The 17,025-nt window shown below is 42.9% G+C and overlaps 1 protein-coding gene across 4 annotated transcripts in view; it reads right to left on the bottom strand.

Moving 5' to 3' along the window:
- Positions 1-17,025, bottom strand: part of LOC124856743 (glutamate receptor-interacting protein 2-like) — a 328,206-nt gene that overhangs the window by 165,133 nt on the left and 146,048 nt on the right. For 2 of the 4 annotated variants that reach the window (XM_047347543.1, XM_047347544.1), the window contains exon 1: positions 10,196-10,819. The exons of the other annotated variants lie outside the window; for them this stretch is intronic. In XM_047347543.1, coding sequence (XP_047203499.1) covers positions 10,196-10,343 — 148 coding nt within the window. In that variant the 5' untranslated portion in view covers positions 10,344-10,819. Of the gene's footprint in view, positions 1-10,195; positions 10,820-17,025 lie in introns of those variants that run through there. 4 annotated transcript variants of the gene reach the window in all.

The following is a 17,025-nucleotide window of genomic DNA, read 5'->3' as shown; positions in this document are numbered from 1 at the left end:
TGTATTTCTACTGTTCGTCTACACAACAGCACACTTTTTCTCTGAAAATGGCACAATTTGTAAACGGGTTCCAGAGTGTAATGGTTTGAAAACGTCCTGGTCTCTGTTTTCATGTAGATGGTAAAAATTTAATCTTTCTCATGGGCAATGCGCAGTAAGACTGAAATCAGTAGAAATGAATGCATACAAGCACAATATAACAGCTGCCGACCAGTTTAAAACATACAGAAGTCAAAGATATTAACAATAACAGTGGCAGATTCCTTGTGCAGCTGACTCTTTTGAATCTAACAACAGTTCCTCAACAAAGTCTTTGGAGCAGGAAAAGTGTGCATATGTTGTTGAGTTTCAGACAACGTACCGCCTACTAGTGGTGTGGCGGGGGAATTACATCAACTCCACATCGCTACTGTTGCTAATTGTAATCAAAACATCATGTAGACATATTAACAGAAATGAAAAGAAAATCCAGTTTTCAATGGATTGTTGTCGTGTAAATAGGGCCTTACTTTGTATTAACCTAACCGTTAAACTCAGATGTGACATCATCATTCCTGCCATCAGCGCGGTCAAATTTAATCTATTTGTCTGCCATCTTGTGAGTGCCAACTGCCCTCAAAATCTCATCACTCCTTGTGACTGCTTGCTAACAACGTTTTTTTAACCGTCTCCTGTTTGGGAGAGTAGCACTCAGAATTGTCCGAGTGCCAAGAAAAAGCCCAACAGATTTACTTTCAGAAGTGGAGCATTACAGCTAACGCTTTAAAGCTCTGCTTGATATTCATAAAAATAAACTTTATTAGAAACTGCTTTGGGATTATTTTAATTGTTACGGACATGGAAACAGAAATGAAAAGGAAAAGAAAAGAAGCACGAAAGAGAGAAAGGGGGGCAAAAAGGAAAATGAGAGAGAAGGAGAATAGAATGGAGGAAAGAAAGAAGGATGAAGAGAATACAAGATAACACCCTCCTTGCATCTACACCTGCAGAAATGTTCATATTACCAGCTTTTTGTAGCTGGTAATATGTAGCTGCCCCACCAAGCAGCTACTGGGAGTGAGCCAGCACATACCAAAGCACCCCGCCTCGGATACCGATACAACTCTTAATAATCTATTGTCCACAAGGTTGTTGATGTTTAATTTAGCAAATCATTCTTTTAAATATTATTTTATTCAAATAATGTTTTGTTTACCCTTCTGATTTGCATTGTAAACTTGTAGTACAAACACGACAGTTCTTAATTAGTTTTACAACTAATTTGGCTAGTTCTAATTTCCTTAAAAACATCTTGGTTCTTATACATACATTTCCTTTAATTGTAGTTTATTAGTTTTCCTTATTCTTTTTATTTTTACTTAGTTTAGGAGTTACTAGCATAGTTTAGAGTTTTTAAATTGAAATATTTTCACTTGGAGGTGGATTATTTTGTAAATAAATTATTGTATTTAGAGATAAGTTGTTGTGTGTTTATCATTCCGCATATACTGTATGTGCGCAAGGCTTGCTGTTCCAGAACGACAGAGCTTGAAGTACCTCTTTCATCTATTGTTCTATGATAGTACATCGCAGTAAGCTGGTATTTACAGGACAATACCTGACAGACCAAAGGTTGTTTGGCTAAAATTGAATAAGCAAATCTATTGTTGTACAACACAAGAATTTGAAAAATACCTTTATAATCAAATAAGATCCCAAAGTGTACTATATTTAACAGCTCTAATTTCTTAAAGTTCTAATTTCCTCTCCTACTAAAATCTGTCTTCTCCCTTATTTGTTCCTTCCCAAACTGACATTTTGTTATAACCTTTTTAGACATTACTAAGTCATTGTATCTGTGTTATATAAGATGTAAGGAGTAATGTGTACTGAGATCATGTTGTGTTTATCATGAAACGTCCAATGGTCTATTGTTTTCAAAGTGATCTTTCCTTGAGTGCATTATAATGCTTGTTTTTGTGGTTGTTGTGTGAAGCTGTTTGAAGTCTGGCAGCTACAGTTTCTGCTAAGTGATAAGACAGATTCCTTGATGAAAGAGTAAATAAGAGGGAGACTGAAAATAAGAATGTTATCACGTTCTTCTCTCACACATCTATGAATTTTGTCCCAGATTCACAATTTTTTTTTAGCACTGAGCTGTTTTTTGCATGATCAAAGTGAGTTGAAAAATAAATAACAAAAAGCACAACTCTGTCAAAAAAAGTACGAAAAGACTTTGAAGAACATAAGGTACCCAGCAAAATGTAAAACAGCTAAGAGGTAATTACGTAGCCCCAATAAATTAATACGGACATGAAATTTGAATATTGAAAACATTTTTTAAAAATAGGAGAAAGTAGGAGAGAAACATTTCAGCTTCTGCATAAGAATAAACAGCTTGCATATTTATTCATTAAATTCTTCAAACAGTTTCAAAATTGTGAAAAAAAAACAAGTGTAGAAAATGGTAAAATGATTGCACAACTCAATGTTTAATATGTTTGACCTGTTTAGGTGTTCAGTAAAAGTTACCCTATACTTAGTGTAAATATACAAGCATACACATCAGCATGATGAGCTAGATATGATAGGTGCTACATGCACTTTACAGAAGGTACTAGAATATGAAAATGTGGTTTTTAGTATAACAATGGCCATCAGTGGGCTCTAGATGGACAAACTGTCTACTTTTAAGGCTAGGCTTAAAACTTTCCTTTTTGATAAAGCTTATAGTTAGAGTGGCTTAGGTTATCCTGAGCTATCGCTGTAGTTATGCTGCTATAGGCTTAGGCTGCTGAAGGACATAATGACCACTTTCACCCTCTTCGCTACGTTCTCACACCATTCTCCAATTTTGCATTATTTGCTGTTATTTCAGTTTTTAACTTTGTTCTCTCTCTTTTCTCTTCCTAGAAGGTACACCTGGCCTGGCTCTGTGTCTGCCTGTAACACCTTTCTGGAGAGGGGCATCGTCCAAGCTTCTGCTGGCAACAACTTAATGCTCACCCTCTACTGATGATCCACATGGCCCTGTCTTTCAGTGTTTAACCCTTTCTCTCTCCTAGACATGGCAATTGACTGAGCTTTTACTGTGACTAACTATGTGCTCTCTTTCAGACTCTAACCTTGAAAACTGGCTCAGAGTTTATCTGTTCTTTCTTTCTAGGTGAAATGACTAAAGGAGCTACATCCATTAACATTTACTTTTCCTTCCCATAGAAAGTATTCCTGGATCAGTGCTTCTTTGTTCTCTTTGTGCCTCTGCTCAGTTCTCTCAAACCCCTAGTCGGTCGTGGAAGATGGAGGCTCACACTGAGCCTGGTTCTGCTGGAGGTTTCTTCCTGTTAAAAAGGAGTTTTTCCTCTCCACTGTCGCCAGTGACGCCAGTGACTGTCCACTGTCTCTACATGCTCATCTGAGGAGGGAATGCTGCAAGTCACTGACTGGATGCAATCTGCTGGGTTTCCTTAGACAGAAAAACTTTGTATTCAATTTGAATAAATAACTGAATCTGACTGCACTGTTCAATGATTAGGATTAATTGGAATGTATGTACCTGACTTTTGTGAAGTGCCTTGAGACGACATGTGTTGTGCTATATAAATAAACTGAATTGAATTGAAAATATCCAAGATATTGTGGCAAGTTGGATATTTTCAATTCAATTCAGTTTTCAATTCAATTCAGTTTATTTATATAGCACTAATTCACAATGTCCAAGATGTTGTGGCAAGTCCCCTCCTTGAACCGCCACCTTAATGTGGTGGAGGGGTTTGAGTGCTCGAATGATCCTAGAGGCTATGTTGTCTGGGGCTTAAATGCCCCTGGTAGAGTCTCCCATGGCAAACAGGCTCTAGGTAATGGGTCAGACAAAGAGCGGTTCAAGAACCCCTCATGACGACTACAAAATCAAGGCACGTGACGTCGCCAGGTACGGCGGAGCCGGGGTCCCACCCTGGAGCCAGGCTTGGGGTTGGGACTCGTCGGAGAGCGCCTGGTGGCTGGGTTGCTCCTCGCGGGACCCGGCTGGGCCAAGCCCGAACGAGAGAGGCGAGACCATCCCCCAGTGGGCCCACCACCTGCAGGGGGAACCGTGAGGGACCGGTGCAAAGAGGATTGGGCGGACGAAGGTGGAGACCTCGGCGGCCTGATCCCCGGATGCTTAGGCTGGCTCTAGGGACGTGGAATGTCACCTCGCTGGGGGGGAAGGAGCCCGAGCTTGTGCGGGAGGTGGAGCCCACAGCGTGAGCTCTGGAACCCATCTCCTCGAGAGGGGCTGGACTCTCTTCTACTCTGGAGTGGCCCACGGGGAGAGGCGGCGGGCTGGGGTGGGTTTGCTTCTCGCCCCCCAGCTCAGCCGTCTCGTGTTGGGGTTTACCCCAGTGGATGAGAGGGTCGCATCCCTGCGCCTTCGGGTTGGGGAGAGGTCTCTGACTATCATTTCAGCCTACGGGCCGAGTGGTAGTGCGGAGTACCCGGCCTTCTTGGCGTCCCTGTCGGGGGTGCTGGATAGTGCCCCTCCTGGGGACTCCATTATTCTGCTGGGGGACTTCAACGCCCACGTGGGAGACGACAGTGACACCTGGAGAGGCGTGATCGGGAGGAATGGCCTCCCCGATCTGAATCCGAGTGGTGTTTTGTTATTGGACTTCTGTGCTAGTCACGGATTGTCCATAATGGACACCATGTTCAAACATAAGGGTGTCCATCAGTGCACTTGGCACCAGGATACCCTAGACAGGAGGTCAATGATCGACTTTGTTGTCGTATCATCAGGCCGCATGTTTTGGACACTCGGGTGAAGAGAGGGGCTGAGCTGTCCACTGATCACCACCTGGTGGTGAGTTGGATCCGCTGGGGGAGGAGAAAGCCGGACATACTTGACAGGCCCAAGCGCATAGTGAGGGTCTGCTGGGAACGTCTGGCGGACCCCTTGGCCAGGGATGTATTCAACTCTGACCTCCGGGAGAGCTTTGACCAGATTCCGAGGGATGTTGGAGACATAGAGTCCGAATGGACCATGTTCTCCGCATCTATTGTCAATGCTGCTGCCCGTAGCTGCGGACGTAAGGTCTGCGGTGCCTGTCGCGGCGGCAATCCCCGAACCCGGTGGTGGACACCGGCAGCAAGGGACGCTGTCAAGCTGAAGAATGAGTCCTATCGGCTGTGGTTGGCTTGTGGGATTCCTGAGGCGGCTGACGGGTACCGTGAGGCCAAGCGTGCTGCGGCCCGGGCTCTGGCATAGGCAAAAACTCGGGCCTGGGAGGAATTTGGTGAGGCCATGGAGAAGGACTACCGGTTGCCTCGAAGCGATTCTGGCAAACCGTCCAGCGCCTCAGGAGGGGGAAGCAGTGCTTCGCTAACAATGTTTACAGTGGGGGTGGGGAGCTGCTGACCTCGACTGGGGACATTATTGGCCGGTGGAAGGAATACTTCGAGGATCTCCTCAACCCTGTCATCACGCATTCCCTGGTGGACACAGAGGCTGGAGACTCGGGGTTGGACTCTTTCATCACCCAGGCTGAAGTCACCGAGGTGGTTAAAAAGCTCCGCGGTGGCAGGGCTTCGGGGTTGGATGAGATCCACCCTGAGTACCTCAAGTCTTTGGATGTTGTGGGACTGTCATGGTTGACACGCCTCTTTAACATTGCGTGGCGGACGGGGACAGTGCCTTCGGATTGGCAGACTGGGGTGGTGGCCCCCCTTCATAAGAAGGGTGACAAGAGGGTGTGTTCCAACTACAGGGGGATCACACTCCTCAGCCTCCCTGGTAAGGCCTACGGCAGGGTATTGGAGAGGAGAGTCCGGCCAATAGTCGAACCCCGGCTTCAGGAGGAGCAGTGTGGTTTTTGTCCCGGCCGTGGAACACTGGACCAGCTCTATACCCTCTACGGGGTACTCGATGGTTCATGGGAGTTTGCCCAACCGGTCCACATGTGTTTTGTGGACCTGGAGAAAGCATTTGACTGTGTCCGTCGTGATGCCCTGTGGGGGGTGCTCCAGGAGTATGGAATCCGGGGCCCTTTACTAGGGGCCATCCGATCTCTGTACAAGCAGAGCAGGAGTTTGGTCCGCATTGCCGGCACTAAGTCGGACCGGTTCCCGGTGCATGTTGGACTCTGGCAGGGCTGCCCTTTGTCACCGGTCCTGTTCATAACTTTTATGGACAGGATTTCTAGGCACCGGGGGGGGGTCTGGTTTGGAGACCAGAGCATTTCGTCTCTTCTTTTTGCAGATGACGTGGTCCTGCTGGCCCCCTCTATCCAAGACCTACAGCATGCAGTGGGGCGATTCGCAGCCAAGTGTGAAGCAGCTGGGATGAAGATCAGCTCCTCCAAGTCCGAGGCCATGGTTCTCGACCGGAAAAGGGTGGCTTGTCCTCTTCAGGTTGGAGGGGAGTTCCTGCCTCAAGTGGAGGAGTTTAAGTATCTCGGGGTCTTGTTCACAAGTGAGGGAAGAATGGAGCGGGAGATCGACAAACGGTTTGGTGCGGCTGCCACAGTAATGGGGGCGCTGTGCCGGTCCGTTGTGGTGAAGAGAGAGCTGAGCTGAAAAGCGAAGCTCTCGATTTACCGGTCGGTTTACGTTCCTACCCTCACCTATGGCCATGAACTTTGGGTCATCACCGAAAGAACGAGATCCCGGATACAAGCGGCGGAAATGAGCTTTCTCCGTAGGGTGGTCGGGCACTCCCTTAGAGATAGGGTGAAAAGCTTGGCCATCCGGGAGGGGCTCGGAGTAGAGCCGCTGCTCCTCTACATCAAGAGGAGCCAGTTGAGGTGGCTGGGGCATCTATACCGGATGCCTCCTGGACGCCTTCCTCGGGAGGTGTTCCAGGCACGTCCCACCGGGAGGAGGGCCAGGGGATGGCCCAGGACACGCTGGATGGACTATGTCTCTCGGCTGGCCTGGGAAGGCCTTGGGCTCCCTCCGGAAGAGCTGAAGGAGGTGTCTGGGTAGAGGGACGTCTGGGCGTCTCTGCTGAGTCTGCTGCCCCCGCGACCCGGTCCCGGATAAAGCGGAAGACGATGAGTACGAGTACGAGTATGTTGTGGCTAGTATACCACACAACCAAAGGACATACACTGCCTGGCCAAAAAAAAAGTCGCCACCTGGATTTAACTAAGCAAATAGGTACGAGCCTCCCATTGGATAATTACTGCATGGGTGATTATGTTTCAGGTGGCAACAAGTTAATTAACCCCAACTGGTGCAATGAGTTACTTCTCATTTCTTAAACAACCATGTCGAAAGACACATCCCGTGGTCGTGGAAAAGATGTCAGTCTGTTTCAGGAAGGTCAAATCATTGGCATGCATTAAGCAGAGAAAACATCTGAGGAGATTGCAGAAACTACTAATATTGGGTTAAGAACTGTCCAATGCATTATTAAAAACTAGAAGATAGTGGGGACCCATCGTCTTTGAGGAAGAAATGTGGCAGGAAAAAAATCTTTATTGATTGTCATCAGCAATCAAACATTTGGCTATGTTTAATAGTGAAAGTGAGAACATTTCCAAACGTACAATATGAAGGGAACTCAAGGGATTGGGACTGAACAGCTGTGTAGCCTGGAGAAAACCACTAATCAATGAGGCTAACCAGAAAAAAAGTTTCAATTTGATAGGGAGCATAAAGATTGGACTCTGGAGTAATGGAATAAGGTCATATGGTCTTATGAGTCCAGATCTACCCTGTTATCAGAGTGATGGGTGCATCGGGGTAAGAAGAGAGGCAGGTGAATTGATGCACCCATCATGCCTAGTGCCTACTGTACAAGCCTGTGGGGGCAGTGCTATGATCTGAGTTGGTCAGGTCTGGGTTCAGCAATAGTATGTGTTCAAAGAATGAGGTCAGCTGACTACCTGAATATACTGAATGACCAGGTTATTCCATCAATGGATTATTTCTTCCCTGATGGCACGGTCATATTCAAAGATGACAATGCCAGGATTCACCAGGCTCGAATTGTGAAAGAGTAGTTCAGGGAGGATGAGACATCATTCTAACAGATGGATTGGCCACCACAGAGTCCAGACCCCATTGAGAGTCTTTGGGATGTGCTGGAGAAAGCTTTGCACAGTGGTCAGACTCTATCATCATCAATGCAAGATCTTGGTGAAAACTCAATGCAATACTGGGTGGAAATAAATCTTGTGGCATTGCAGAAGCTTATTGAAACAATGCCACAGTGCCGTTATCAAAGCTAAAGGTGATTCAGCGAAAATAGAGTGTGTGAGGTTTTTTTTATTTTGGTGGCAACTTTTTTTTGGCCAGGCAGTGTAGATCAAGTGTGGAAACAGCATTGCCTTTCTATGCAGTAATTCAAGCACTGATTATGATAGCATATCAGGCAGCATCAACACCTGACAATGAAAAGGTGCAGAAATGATAAGGCTAATGGTTTTGTACTTTAATGGTGTTTGAAACTAGCCTTGTTTTAAAACAACACAAAGATACAGGTTTGTTGGGGTTAGTGCAGTAGAACTAATAATAATAATAATAATAATCATCATCTTTATTGGTCATTGCACATGTAAATTACAACAAAATTTGTCCTCTGCATTTAACCCATCCCTTACAGGGAGCAGTGGGCTGCCATTGTGCAGCGCCTGGGGAGCATTCTGGGACTAAGGGTCTTGCTCAGGGACCCAGAGTGGTAATCTGTGGGATACGAACCTGGCCCTTTGTGTCCCCTCTGGAACACAAACCTCCTGTTCTAACCACTAGGCCACCACTCCCAAAACACAGACTCTGAAGTTATTCACAACAAATCATCTCCTAAATGGTTCCTGATGAGAACTTGAACTCAGACTTTCTAGAATCTCCACCCTACGGTCTATCATGTTGAGCTATTGGCTCACACTAGTAAGAAAATGGTCATCATTTGCTTCTCTTTTCTGTACCACGTAAGGTTGCTTATGGCTGTCCAAGAGTATGTCATAAGGCAATAAATCTCTATCAAGCCTTTAAGCAAATTAGAAGAGAGGTCATGATGTTTATTTCTACATGCAGTGGGGCTTGTAGCACTAGTCCCCAACCAACCTTTCAGCATTAAATTTAAAACAAATAATTAATACATGAAAAGGGAATAGCAAACCATATTCTGTCAAAAATGCCACAGTATTCCCAAATAATATATGGTGTCCAGAAAGCCAATTCAAATCAACAAAGAAATCCTTCGGGAAATGTTGGATTACTGGCGTGATGAGAGTAAAATCTTAATTCACCAATCAGTTCCCAGCCCCCTTACAAGTTGTGTTAGACTGCAAATTAACACCATTGCTTGGTATTTAGCATTTACTGAAACATGCCAATGTCAAACAATGGATAGGTTTGGGGACATTTTCAATGAAAGTTTAGAAGGGGGCAAAACCAATGTGAATGTGGCCACCAACTAAATCTTGCTTTAGTTATAAGGGTATACAAAGTAGGCCTTGGATCACAATGGGCTTCTTGTATGGAATGTAATTTGGTTGAATAAATTCTAGGTATGTCCCAATAAATACATATCTGGGCACCCTGCTGTGATACTCACTCACTGGATATAGGTAAGGACAACTGCACATGGACTCAAAGTTAAAAGGAACCTTATCATACTCGTAAAATCAATCAGAGGTTTAAGGTAACTAAGGAACTATTTATTCAATTTGATGGGCTCAACAACATCCGTGACAAGTTAAATGACTTCCTTGTGAAGGCACTAACCTTGGTAAACAACAACAACAAGAAAAGACTAACGAAGAATATTCAACCTCCAAGTGGAAGCTTGAGTGAGGCACAAAAGACTAATAGAGCAGAAAACGAATGTGAATGGAAATATCTAATATTCCTGGAGATCCTTTTTAGATAACAGGCAGAGAGATAGATATTTACAAATTGCAAGAAGATGCCTAATGCTACTGGAAATGTCTCAGCCTTCAGCACCTCACACATCAGTTCAGTTTAACAAGGTGGAAATAGAAAAACAACAATAGGGGAAATAAATACTAAGTTTAGACAAATGTCTTCAGTGTCCAAAAGAAAATAGACACATTACATATTTATGTACATAAATGTTTTATTAAACTCTTTGCAACCACACAAGTAGACAACAATAAAGTGGTCTATCAGACAACCCTCTAAACAAAAAAAGATAATTGTTTGACATAAAAAATTTAAGTTACCCACTGGCTGCATGCCAAGAGGAATCAACTTTACACAGCTGCAAACTCACCTGAGATGCAGAGGTTGAAATGGCACAGTTCATCGCACAGGGTCTCTGGACTCTCCAGATCCCCCTGCCCTCCTTTTCCTCCTTCTCTCCTCTTCTTTCTGGGTGACATCCTCTTAACCATCTTCATTACACGTTCCACTTTATCCATCCTGGACGACTAACTTCCCCCAAGTACCTCGAGATGTTGTCTTTAGATCTGGATCTCTTCCTCCGTCTTGTTCTTTGTTTCTCTGTTTCTTGTCTCACCTACCCTTCTGTTGTTAGCTAAAATAATGTCTTGTCTCAATTTTTTTTTTTCTGAAGGCTAAGTTTCACCAGCCTACCTACTTGTTCTCTAGTAGCATTACCTAAATCCCTTCTCTACCTCTCTCATTTTCCTTCTTTCTCTCCACGTTTTAAGTTTTGTCTCTCTCCAGAATGCCTGGTTTTACATCTCACTCATCCTTATTTCTTCTGTCTTGACTCCTTCTGTGTTTATCTTCTCCTCTCTCTGCTTTGTTCAGCTTACAGCAAATCTGATGATCGAAATGCTGAGAGAAGTGAGACACTGGGAAAAACGAATGAAGAGAGGGAGAGGAAGAGGCTGCACATTCACTCGCACACCTCCTTATCCTTTCCTCACCCTCTCTGTACAGAACAGTACACCACCCCACTGCATTACCACCACATCCAGCCACTGAAACTCCAAGGCAATTCTTTGCATTGCTGAGCGTCTCTTAAAAGGGAAATATAAAACTACTGAAGACAGCAATGGGCTAGCCTTCTATCTCAGGTTTATTATCCATCTCACACACAAATACACACATAGTCTCTGTCATTTTTGTCATGCACATAATTGCAAGCAACCACAACTAACTAGTTTAATCTATCCACCATATTTTTCTGGCTGATGTTTTCTTGTTGTGAATACCTTTATGCTGTATTTCATCTTTACTCCTACATTGTCTTTCTACCATTCTTCTTTATTCTGCCCAAGCTGTTCTTACTTCTTGTAATATTTTTCCTGCTCCCTTCCTTCCCATCCCTGCCTACCCTAGTTGTTTTAGGCTGAATTCACAAAAGCCATTGAAATGAGCAGAACTCTATGACACTATTTTTCATAGTAATGTTTTCAGAAACAACAGCTACTCCTCAGCTGCTGTGTTGACGAGTCTCACTTTGAAATGGTAAAGAAACCTCATCCTCTGGGAAAAAAAACAACTGCTAAATATTACAGCCAGAGCCTCTTCTCAATGTTCTTTATAGAACAAACTGGTCTGAGTTATACCTAGTTCTATAAAAATAATATTGTTATAGAACTAGGTATTCAATTAAACCAGCGCCATATAATAATATAGACAGATTCCAGACAAACATCATATTTATGATACAATACAGTTAAATTCAGTTGACTGTACGATGTCAGTTGAATTAAACAATAAGTTATTAACAGTAAAATTTAAATTGATATTGTCAATATACCTTTCTTTATAAAATCCCCAAAATTTAAATGTATAAAACACACATATACACAAAGATAAGGTGTCTCCTATTTTCTATACCACACAAAGCAAATATTGCAACAGTGACCACATAATATTATTTAATCTCATGCTATGCCTCCAGGAGGCTTGAAATTGAAAGTGAAACTGGTGGCATATACATACATCACATACATACATGCAGAGCCTATTCACTAAACATAAACAGAAACCTATATTGCATTATAACCTTTACAAGTGAACTTAGTGTGACCTTTTCTAAACTTTTCAATGCACATGTCCGACTGTTCAATGTTTCAATATTTTTTGCACAACCTTGCCTGTCATCAAAACATGTCTTTGATCCACGACTTTACCAATACATTTCCTGGTTCAGTCAGAATTGGTATTTAAATAGTCATCCTCATCATGTTCACATTTTAACATCATGAGACCAAGATCCAGTCATTGTGCCCTTGCATAAACAACACAGGCCTGTTTTCATCTGCATGGACGAGGAAACGGATGGGGTACCTTGGATAGACTGGCCTTCACTTTCTTCAGACTTGAATCTCATAAAAAACCTATGGGATCAGCTGAGTGTATATGTTTGCATCAAAACACATCAAAATTTACAAAAATACTTGACAGGACCTGATGTTCCACAAAATGCACTTAATGTTCTCACATTTAGACCCAATCACGTTTATAAATGCACCAGTATACCTGGCAAGACAGGAAAAAGTGTTCAAGTACCTTGAAAGGTAAGGAACCTTTTTGCATATTGGATTTATTGTAGTAGCCTAATAGATGGAGCCTTTAACTACTATTTGTCATGGTTTTTTCTTTAACGGCTCTGACCCGCATGCAGACAACACTCAGGAGACAGGTAAAAGTTATTCTGTTTATTTTCTTCCTTTTAAAGTGGCGTTCAGGGTTGGACTGGAAACAAGAAACTCCGCAACTGAAAGGGAAGGACATCAGGTGAGTATGGTTCCTCTTCTTTCAAGTGACAGATAAAGATCCTGAGTAGTTATTTTGCTTACAGGTTTTGGCAGCTGGTTTTGGCAGCTGGTCCAACGGAGGAGAGGTACGTTGAGGTTTGGAGAGGAGATCCAGGAAGGCCTCAGAGTCCGGGTAAGTGGGGAGAGTTTGAAGTGCGGCTTCGTTGGCCGGGTTACTGCACCTGAAGGTGTCCTTGAGGATAATGGGGCGTCACGGGCACTGGGTGTGTGAGTGTGGTGGAGGGTGAGCAGGATTCGTTGCAGGCATTCGGGAGGAACCCAAAACATGTAGCTGTCAGTTGGAAACTGAACCGAGGAATCTCGCTTGGATGTTCAAATCTTCTGGGCTTTCGGAGAGACTGGAACGTGGCAATGGGAGCCAGAGCTCAGATGGAACCTGGAAGGCGCACACAAAAAGTAAGTGATCTTTCTAAGGTTTGTTCAAGGATACAAGACTAGATCTTGGACGGTTAGTTACCACTATGGCAAACACGCAGTACTGACAGCCAACATCTTTTATACTCCTCCTTTGATTGTAGTGATGGATAACACCTGTGCTCCTCCAGCCTGAAGCTCAGGCGTCCTCTGTTGAAGAAGCCATCTTAATAGCAGGTAAAAAAAAACACAGGATCTCCACACCCCAACACTATTGTTCTTAGAAAACACCTAACTCAAAAGGAATACCTACTTTAATGACTAGATGTTTTGCAATGGTTGAGCAAAAAAAAAAATCGTTTCCATAATGTGAGAAAAAAATTTGATCAATTCAAAACTTTTAAGATCAGGTTGTTTTTTAATCTTTTTATAGCTCCATCTCAACTGACCCCCGTGATTTCTCTTTTATTTTTATTTTTTATATGTTCTGTTTTCTCCAGCCTGTTCTCTTCTCCTATTTAATCTCCGGTTCATGTCCCTCCATAATAAGCTCATCATTATCTCTGCAGGAAGAACATAGGCACACAGCACTGTATAATGTTTTAGCAGGTAGGGATGCAAAGTGAACATTTCAGCTTAGCTCTCTTGCATACAGAATTACACGTACTCACACAGAGAGCACCTTGTATTTTAACAACCCTACATTTTGCAGTCACAGACAAACACACTTTGAAACTGAGGATGTGAACACGGGTAGCATTGATGAGAAATCTCCCCAGGGGTTTAAGAGATGATTTGTAATCACTGACCTGGAAAGATTTAAAAGTGTACTTTGATCCTTTGGTGAAATGTCCGGTCTTTGAAAGGTGTGACATAATAAAAAATTGTTTCCTAACTGGGATATTAAAAGCCACTCCATAATAATTATTGACCATTCTGTGTGCCATGAGTCAGATGCCTCTGGAAAGCTATTGAGGAAATAATCAAGAGCTTGTTTCATTATAGAGATAGATGATAGAATGTTATTCTATCTTGCCTTTTTAAGTACACACTTTTTAAATGCCCATGAACCAACAGATGAAACACATTTTGAAAACTTTCTAATTACAAACATCTTTAAAACCGTTTCATTGCAGCATCATTTCCTAGACGTTTCTGTATAAAAACCAAATTTTATAGATTAACAAGAACTGGGGGGACACTGAACTCAAACTGTGTGTGAAAGGGAGGTCAGCTACAGATAAACAGGGATCTTGAACAGAAAATGAACAGTCCTAAGATTTATTTTAGTTCTGCAGGAGTCAGAAAGGCAAAAATAGATTCAATTCAGCATGTGGTTTTTGTCAGCAGATTCCCAAACTTTAAACCATTTTTTCATGACAACTGTAGTGTGTTAAGGTGAATTCAAACCACTGCTGAAATGATATACAAATGTTTATATGTTGTAGGTAAGTATACTGTAGTCATTACTACAGATCTGACAGTCACATTGGCCAACACACACATTTCTATCATACAATGCCATTTTAGAAAAGGCATCTGTTTAGTCGAAGTAGTTTCTTTGGCCCAATTGTGTGGTGGGGTATCAGTGTAAAAACATCAGAAGGCTGTTCCATCCATCCATCCATCCATCCATCCATCCATCCATCCATCCCTTCTTGTCTTTGCAGGGTGGCAGGGCTAAGACCTACCTCCACTAGGCAAGAGGCGGGTAAAACCTGGACAGGTTGGCACACAACACAAACAACTATGTACTCACAAACTGTACCTTAGGGCACCAGAGTCTGACTCCAGTCCTTGAATGCTGGTGGCCTGCAACTTTTAGATGTGTCTCTGCTTCATCTCACCTGATTTGAAAAATTTGCTAATTAGCAGGACTCTCAAGAACTTGACTGCATGTTGAGGAAGTACCTTAGCCATTTGATTCAGGGGTGTTGAACCATGAAAAAACTGAAAAGCTGCAGGACACTGGTCCTTGTGAACTGTATTCTGACACACTTACCTTAGGACAATTTGGACACCAAATAACCTAGTTTTGGACTGTGGGAGAAAGCTGGAGTGCCTGGAGAGAACCCATGCATGCATGGAGAGAACATTAAAACTCCATGCCTGTAATGTCAATTGATACTTTTTCCCATGGCTTATCTGTAGTGGGGCATGATTTGGCAACTTTACCTCTGAACTGGCAGGTAACAGGAGGCAATAATTGAGTGTACATGTTTATCCAATTTTGGCCAAAATGGCAGAAAGTGATTCTTTAATGACCAGATCAGGTTCCTTACTATCCTCAATTTCAACAGTCTGTGGCAGTCTGAAGAGACAATAACCAGTCACGTTTTGGTGACCTGGGTGGTACATCATATGTGAAGCAATGCAGTTGGGCTGACCATCTGACAATTGTCTAGCACATTTTGAGGAGTGCAGGGTTGTAAGTGCCTGGTGATCTGTGTAGAACAAAAGGGCATCCTCAGAGACAGGTTCTCCACCTTCCACAGGCAAGACAGAAGCAAGCGCTTGACATTCAACTGTAGAATATTTGCTTTACGCTCGGGAGTGTTCTGGATGCAAAAGTGACTACTTTCTCAATTTGCTCTGAATGCAATTGCATCAGCATATACCCATAATCAGAAGCATTTGTCATCACATAGGTTGGCAAGTCTGGGTCACACAGATCTCTAGCTTTATTTGTTAAGTTACACATTTTCTGTTGGCCTTATATTTTTACACATTCTTGATCACCAGATCTGGAATTCTGCTCTTTTCATCAAGAAACTTTGCCATACAATAGAACACACGATTATGTTTTACCTTAACTTTTGTCAACACTCTGTGCTTTGTTTTTGTGGAGCTAGATTCAAAAATGTTGACCCTTTGCCACAAGGGTGAAGAACCGCTTAAAAAATCCACCAACATTTAATGGATCCTTGCTTGGGCAAAACTTCTTAAGAATTTGTAAGTTTTTCTGAAAAGTTGCCAACACACACATACAGGCAGACAAACAAACTCCTGAATGTACATTACACATGGAAAGAGAGTATATGTGCTCTCCGCAATAATGGAAACAGATGAACTTGTATCTACAATTACCTCATTGTTTCTGCAGTGTTCATCAGTACTCACAGTAATGTACAGTGCAGACTATTTTGTTTTGCACTCCGTTGTTCATGTAAAGTATTGTAAGCTCACTTATTACTATTTCATGCACCTCCTTTAGAGAGGATTAGCACACTTGTGAAAAATGTCCCACTTTTCCAGATTTGTTGCACTTTACTTTCACAGCAGGGCCCAAAGGCTTATTAGCACGGTGGTTAGCAGATTCACAACAAAAACAAGGAAGGTGATTGTACTAGTGGAAGAGGCCATGGCAGGGACATGTGTAGGAGAAGCTTTATTTGTGTCCCTTCAGCGGCTTGTGGACGGTTGCCTGTGTATGGCCAGTACCAGAGCATTGAATTACCGTTTCAACCGGTCACTTGTGCTCTTCGGCGGACGTTGTGCCCATCGGCAATGATTTTTATCTTGGACACAATATGTTCTACTTGATATGTTCAGCATCATAGGTTTCACCTGTATTCAGCAGTATGTAGAAAAGCTTTAAGCCCCAGTGCCCGGGGGCATAAAAGTGCACATTTTCTTTTTTTTTTCTTCTCAATATGTAGGATGTTGGGTGTTTAGTTTGAGTTTCTATTCATTCTTGGCTTTCTGTATTCTTGGTGGTTTGTTGGGTTCTTTTCAGTTATTGGCTTTCCATCGTTTCTTTTGAGCTTGTTTAGTCATTTGTTTTAAGTTTTAAAAGTTGTGCTCTGTTTAGTTGGTTGACCTGTTCCCTGTGTATTCATTTAGTGTCCATCTCTCAGCCAATCTCCTTAGTTCACTCCCTGCCATCCCTCTTAGCTGCATCAAGTTACTAAACAAATACTTATTTCCTTTCCAGTAATCAGCTTAGTTTACTTGGTTCTTTGCCAGATTAATCTGTCATCCTGACTGTTAT

Source organism: Girardinichthys multiradiatus, chromosome 20 (assembly GCF_021462225.1).
Source record: "Girardinichthys multiradiatus isolate DD_20200921_A chromosome 20, DD_fGirMul_XY1, whole genome shotgun sequence".
NCBI lineage: Eukaryota > Metazoa > Chordata > Actinopteri > Cyprinodontiformes > Goodeidae > Girardinichthys > Girardinichthys multiradiatus.
The sequence above is the reverse complement of the archived record's forward strand: the minus strand, read 5'-3'. Positions and strand labels throughout refer to the sequence as shown.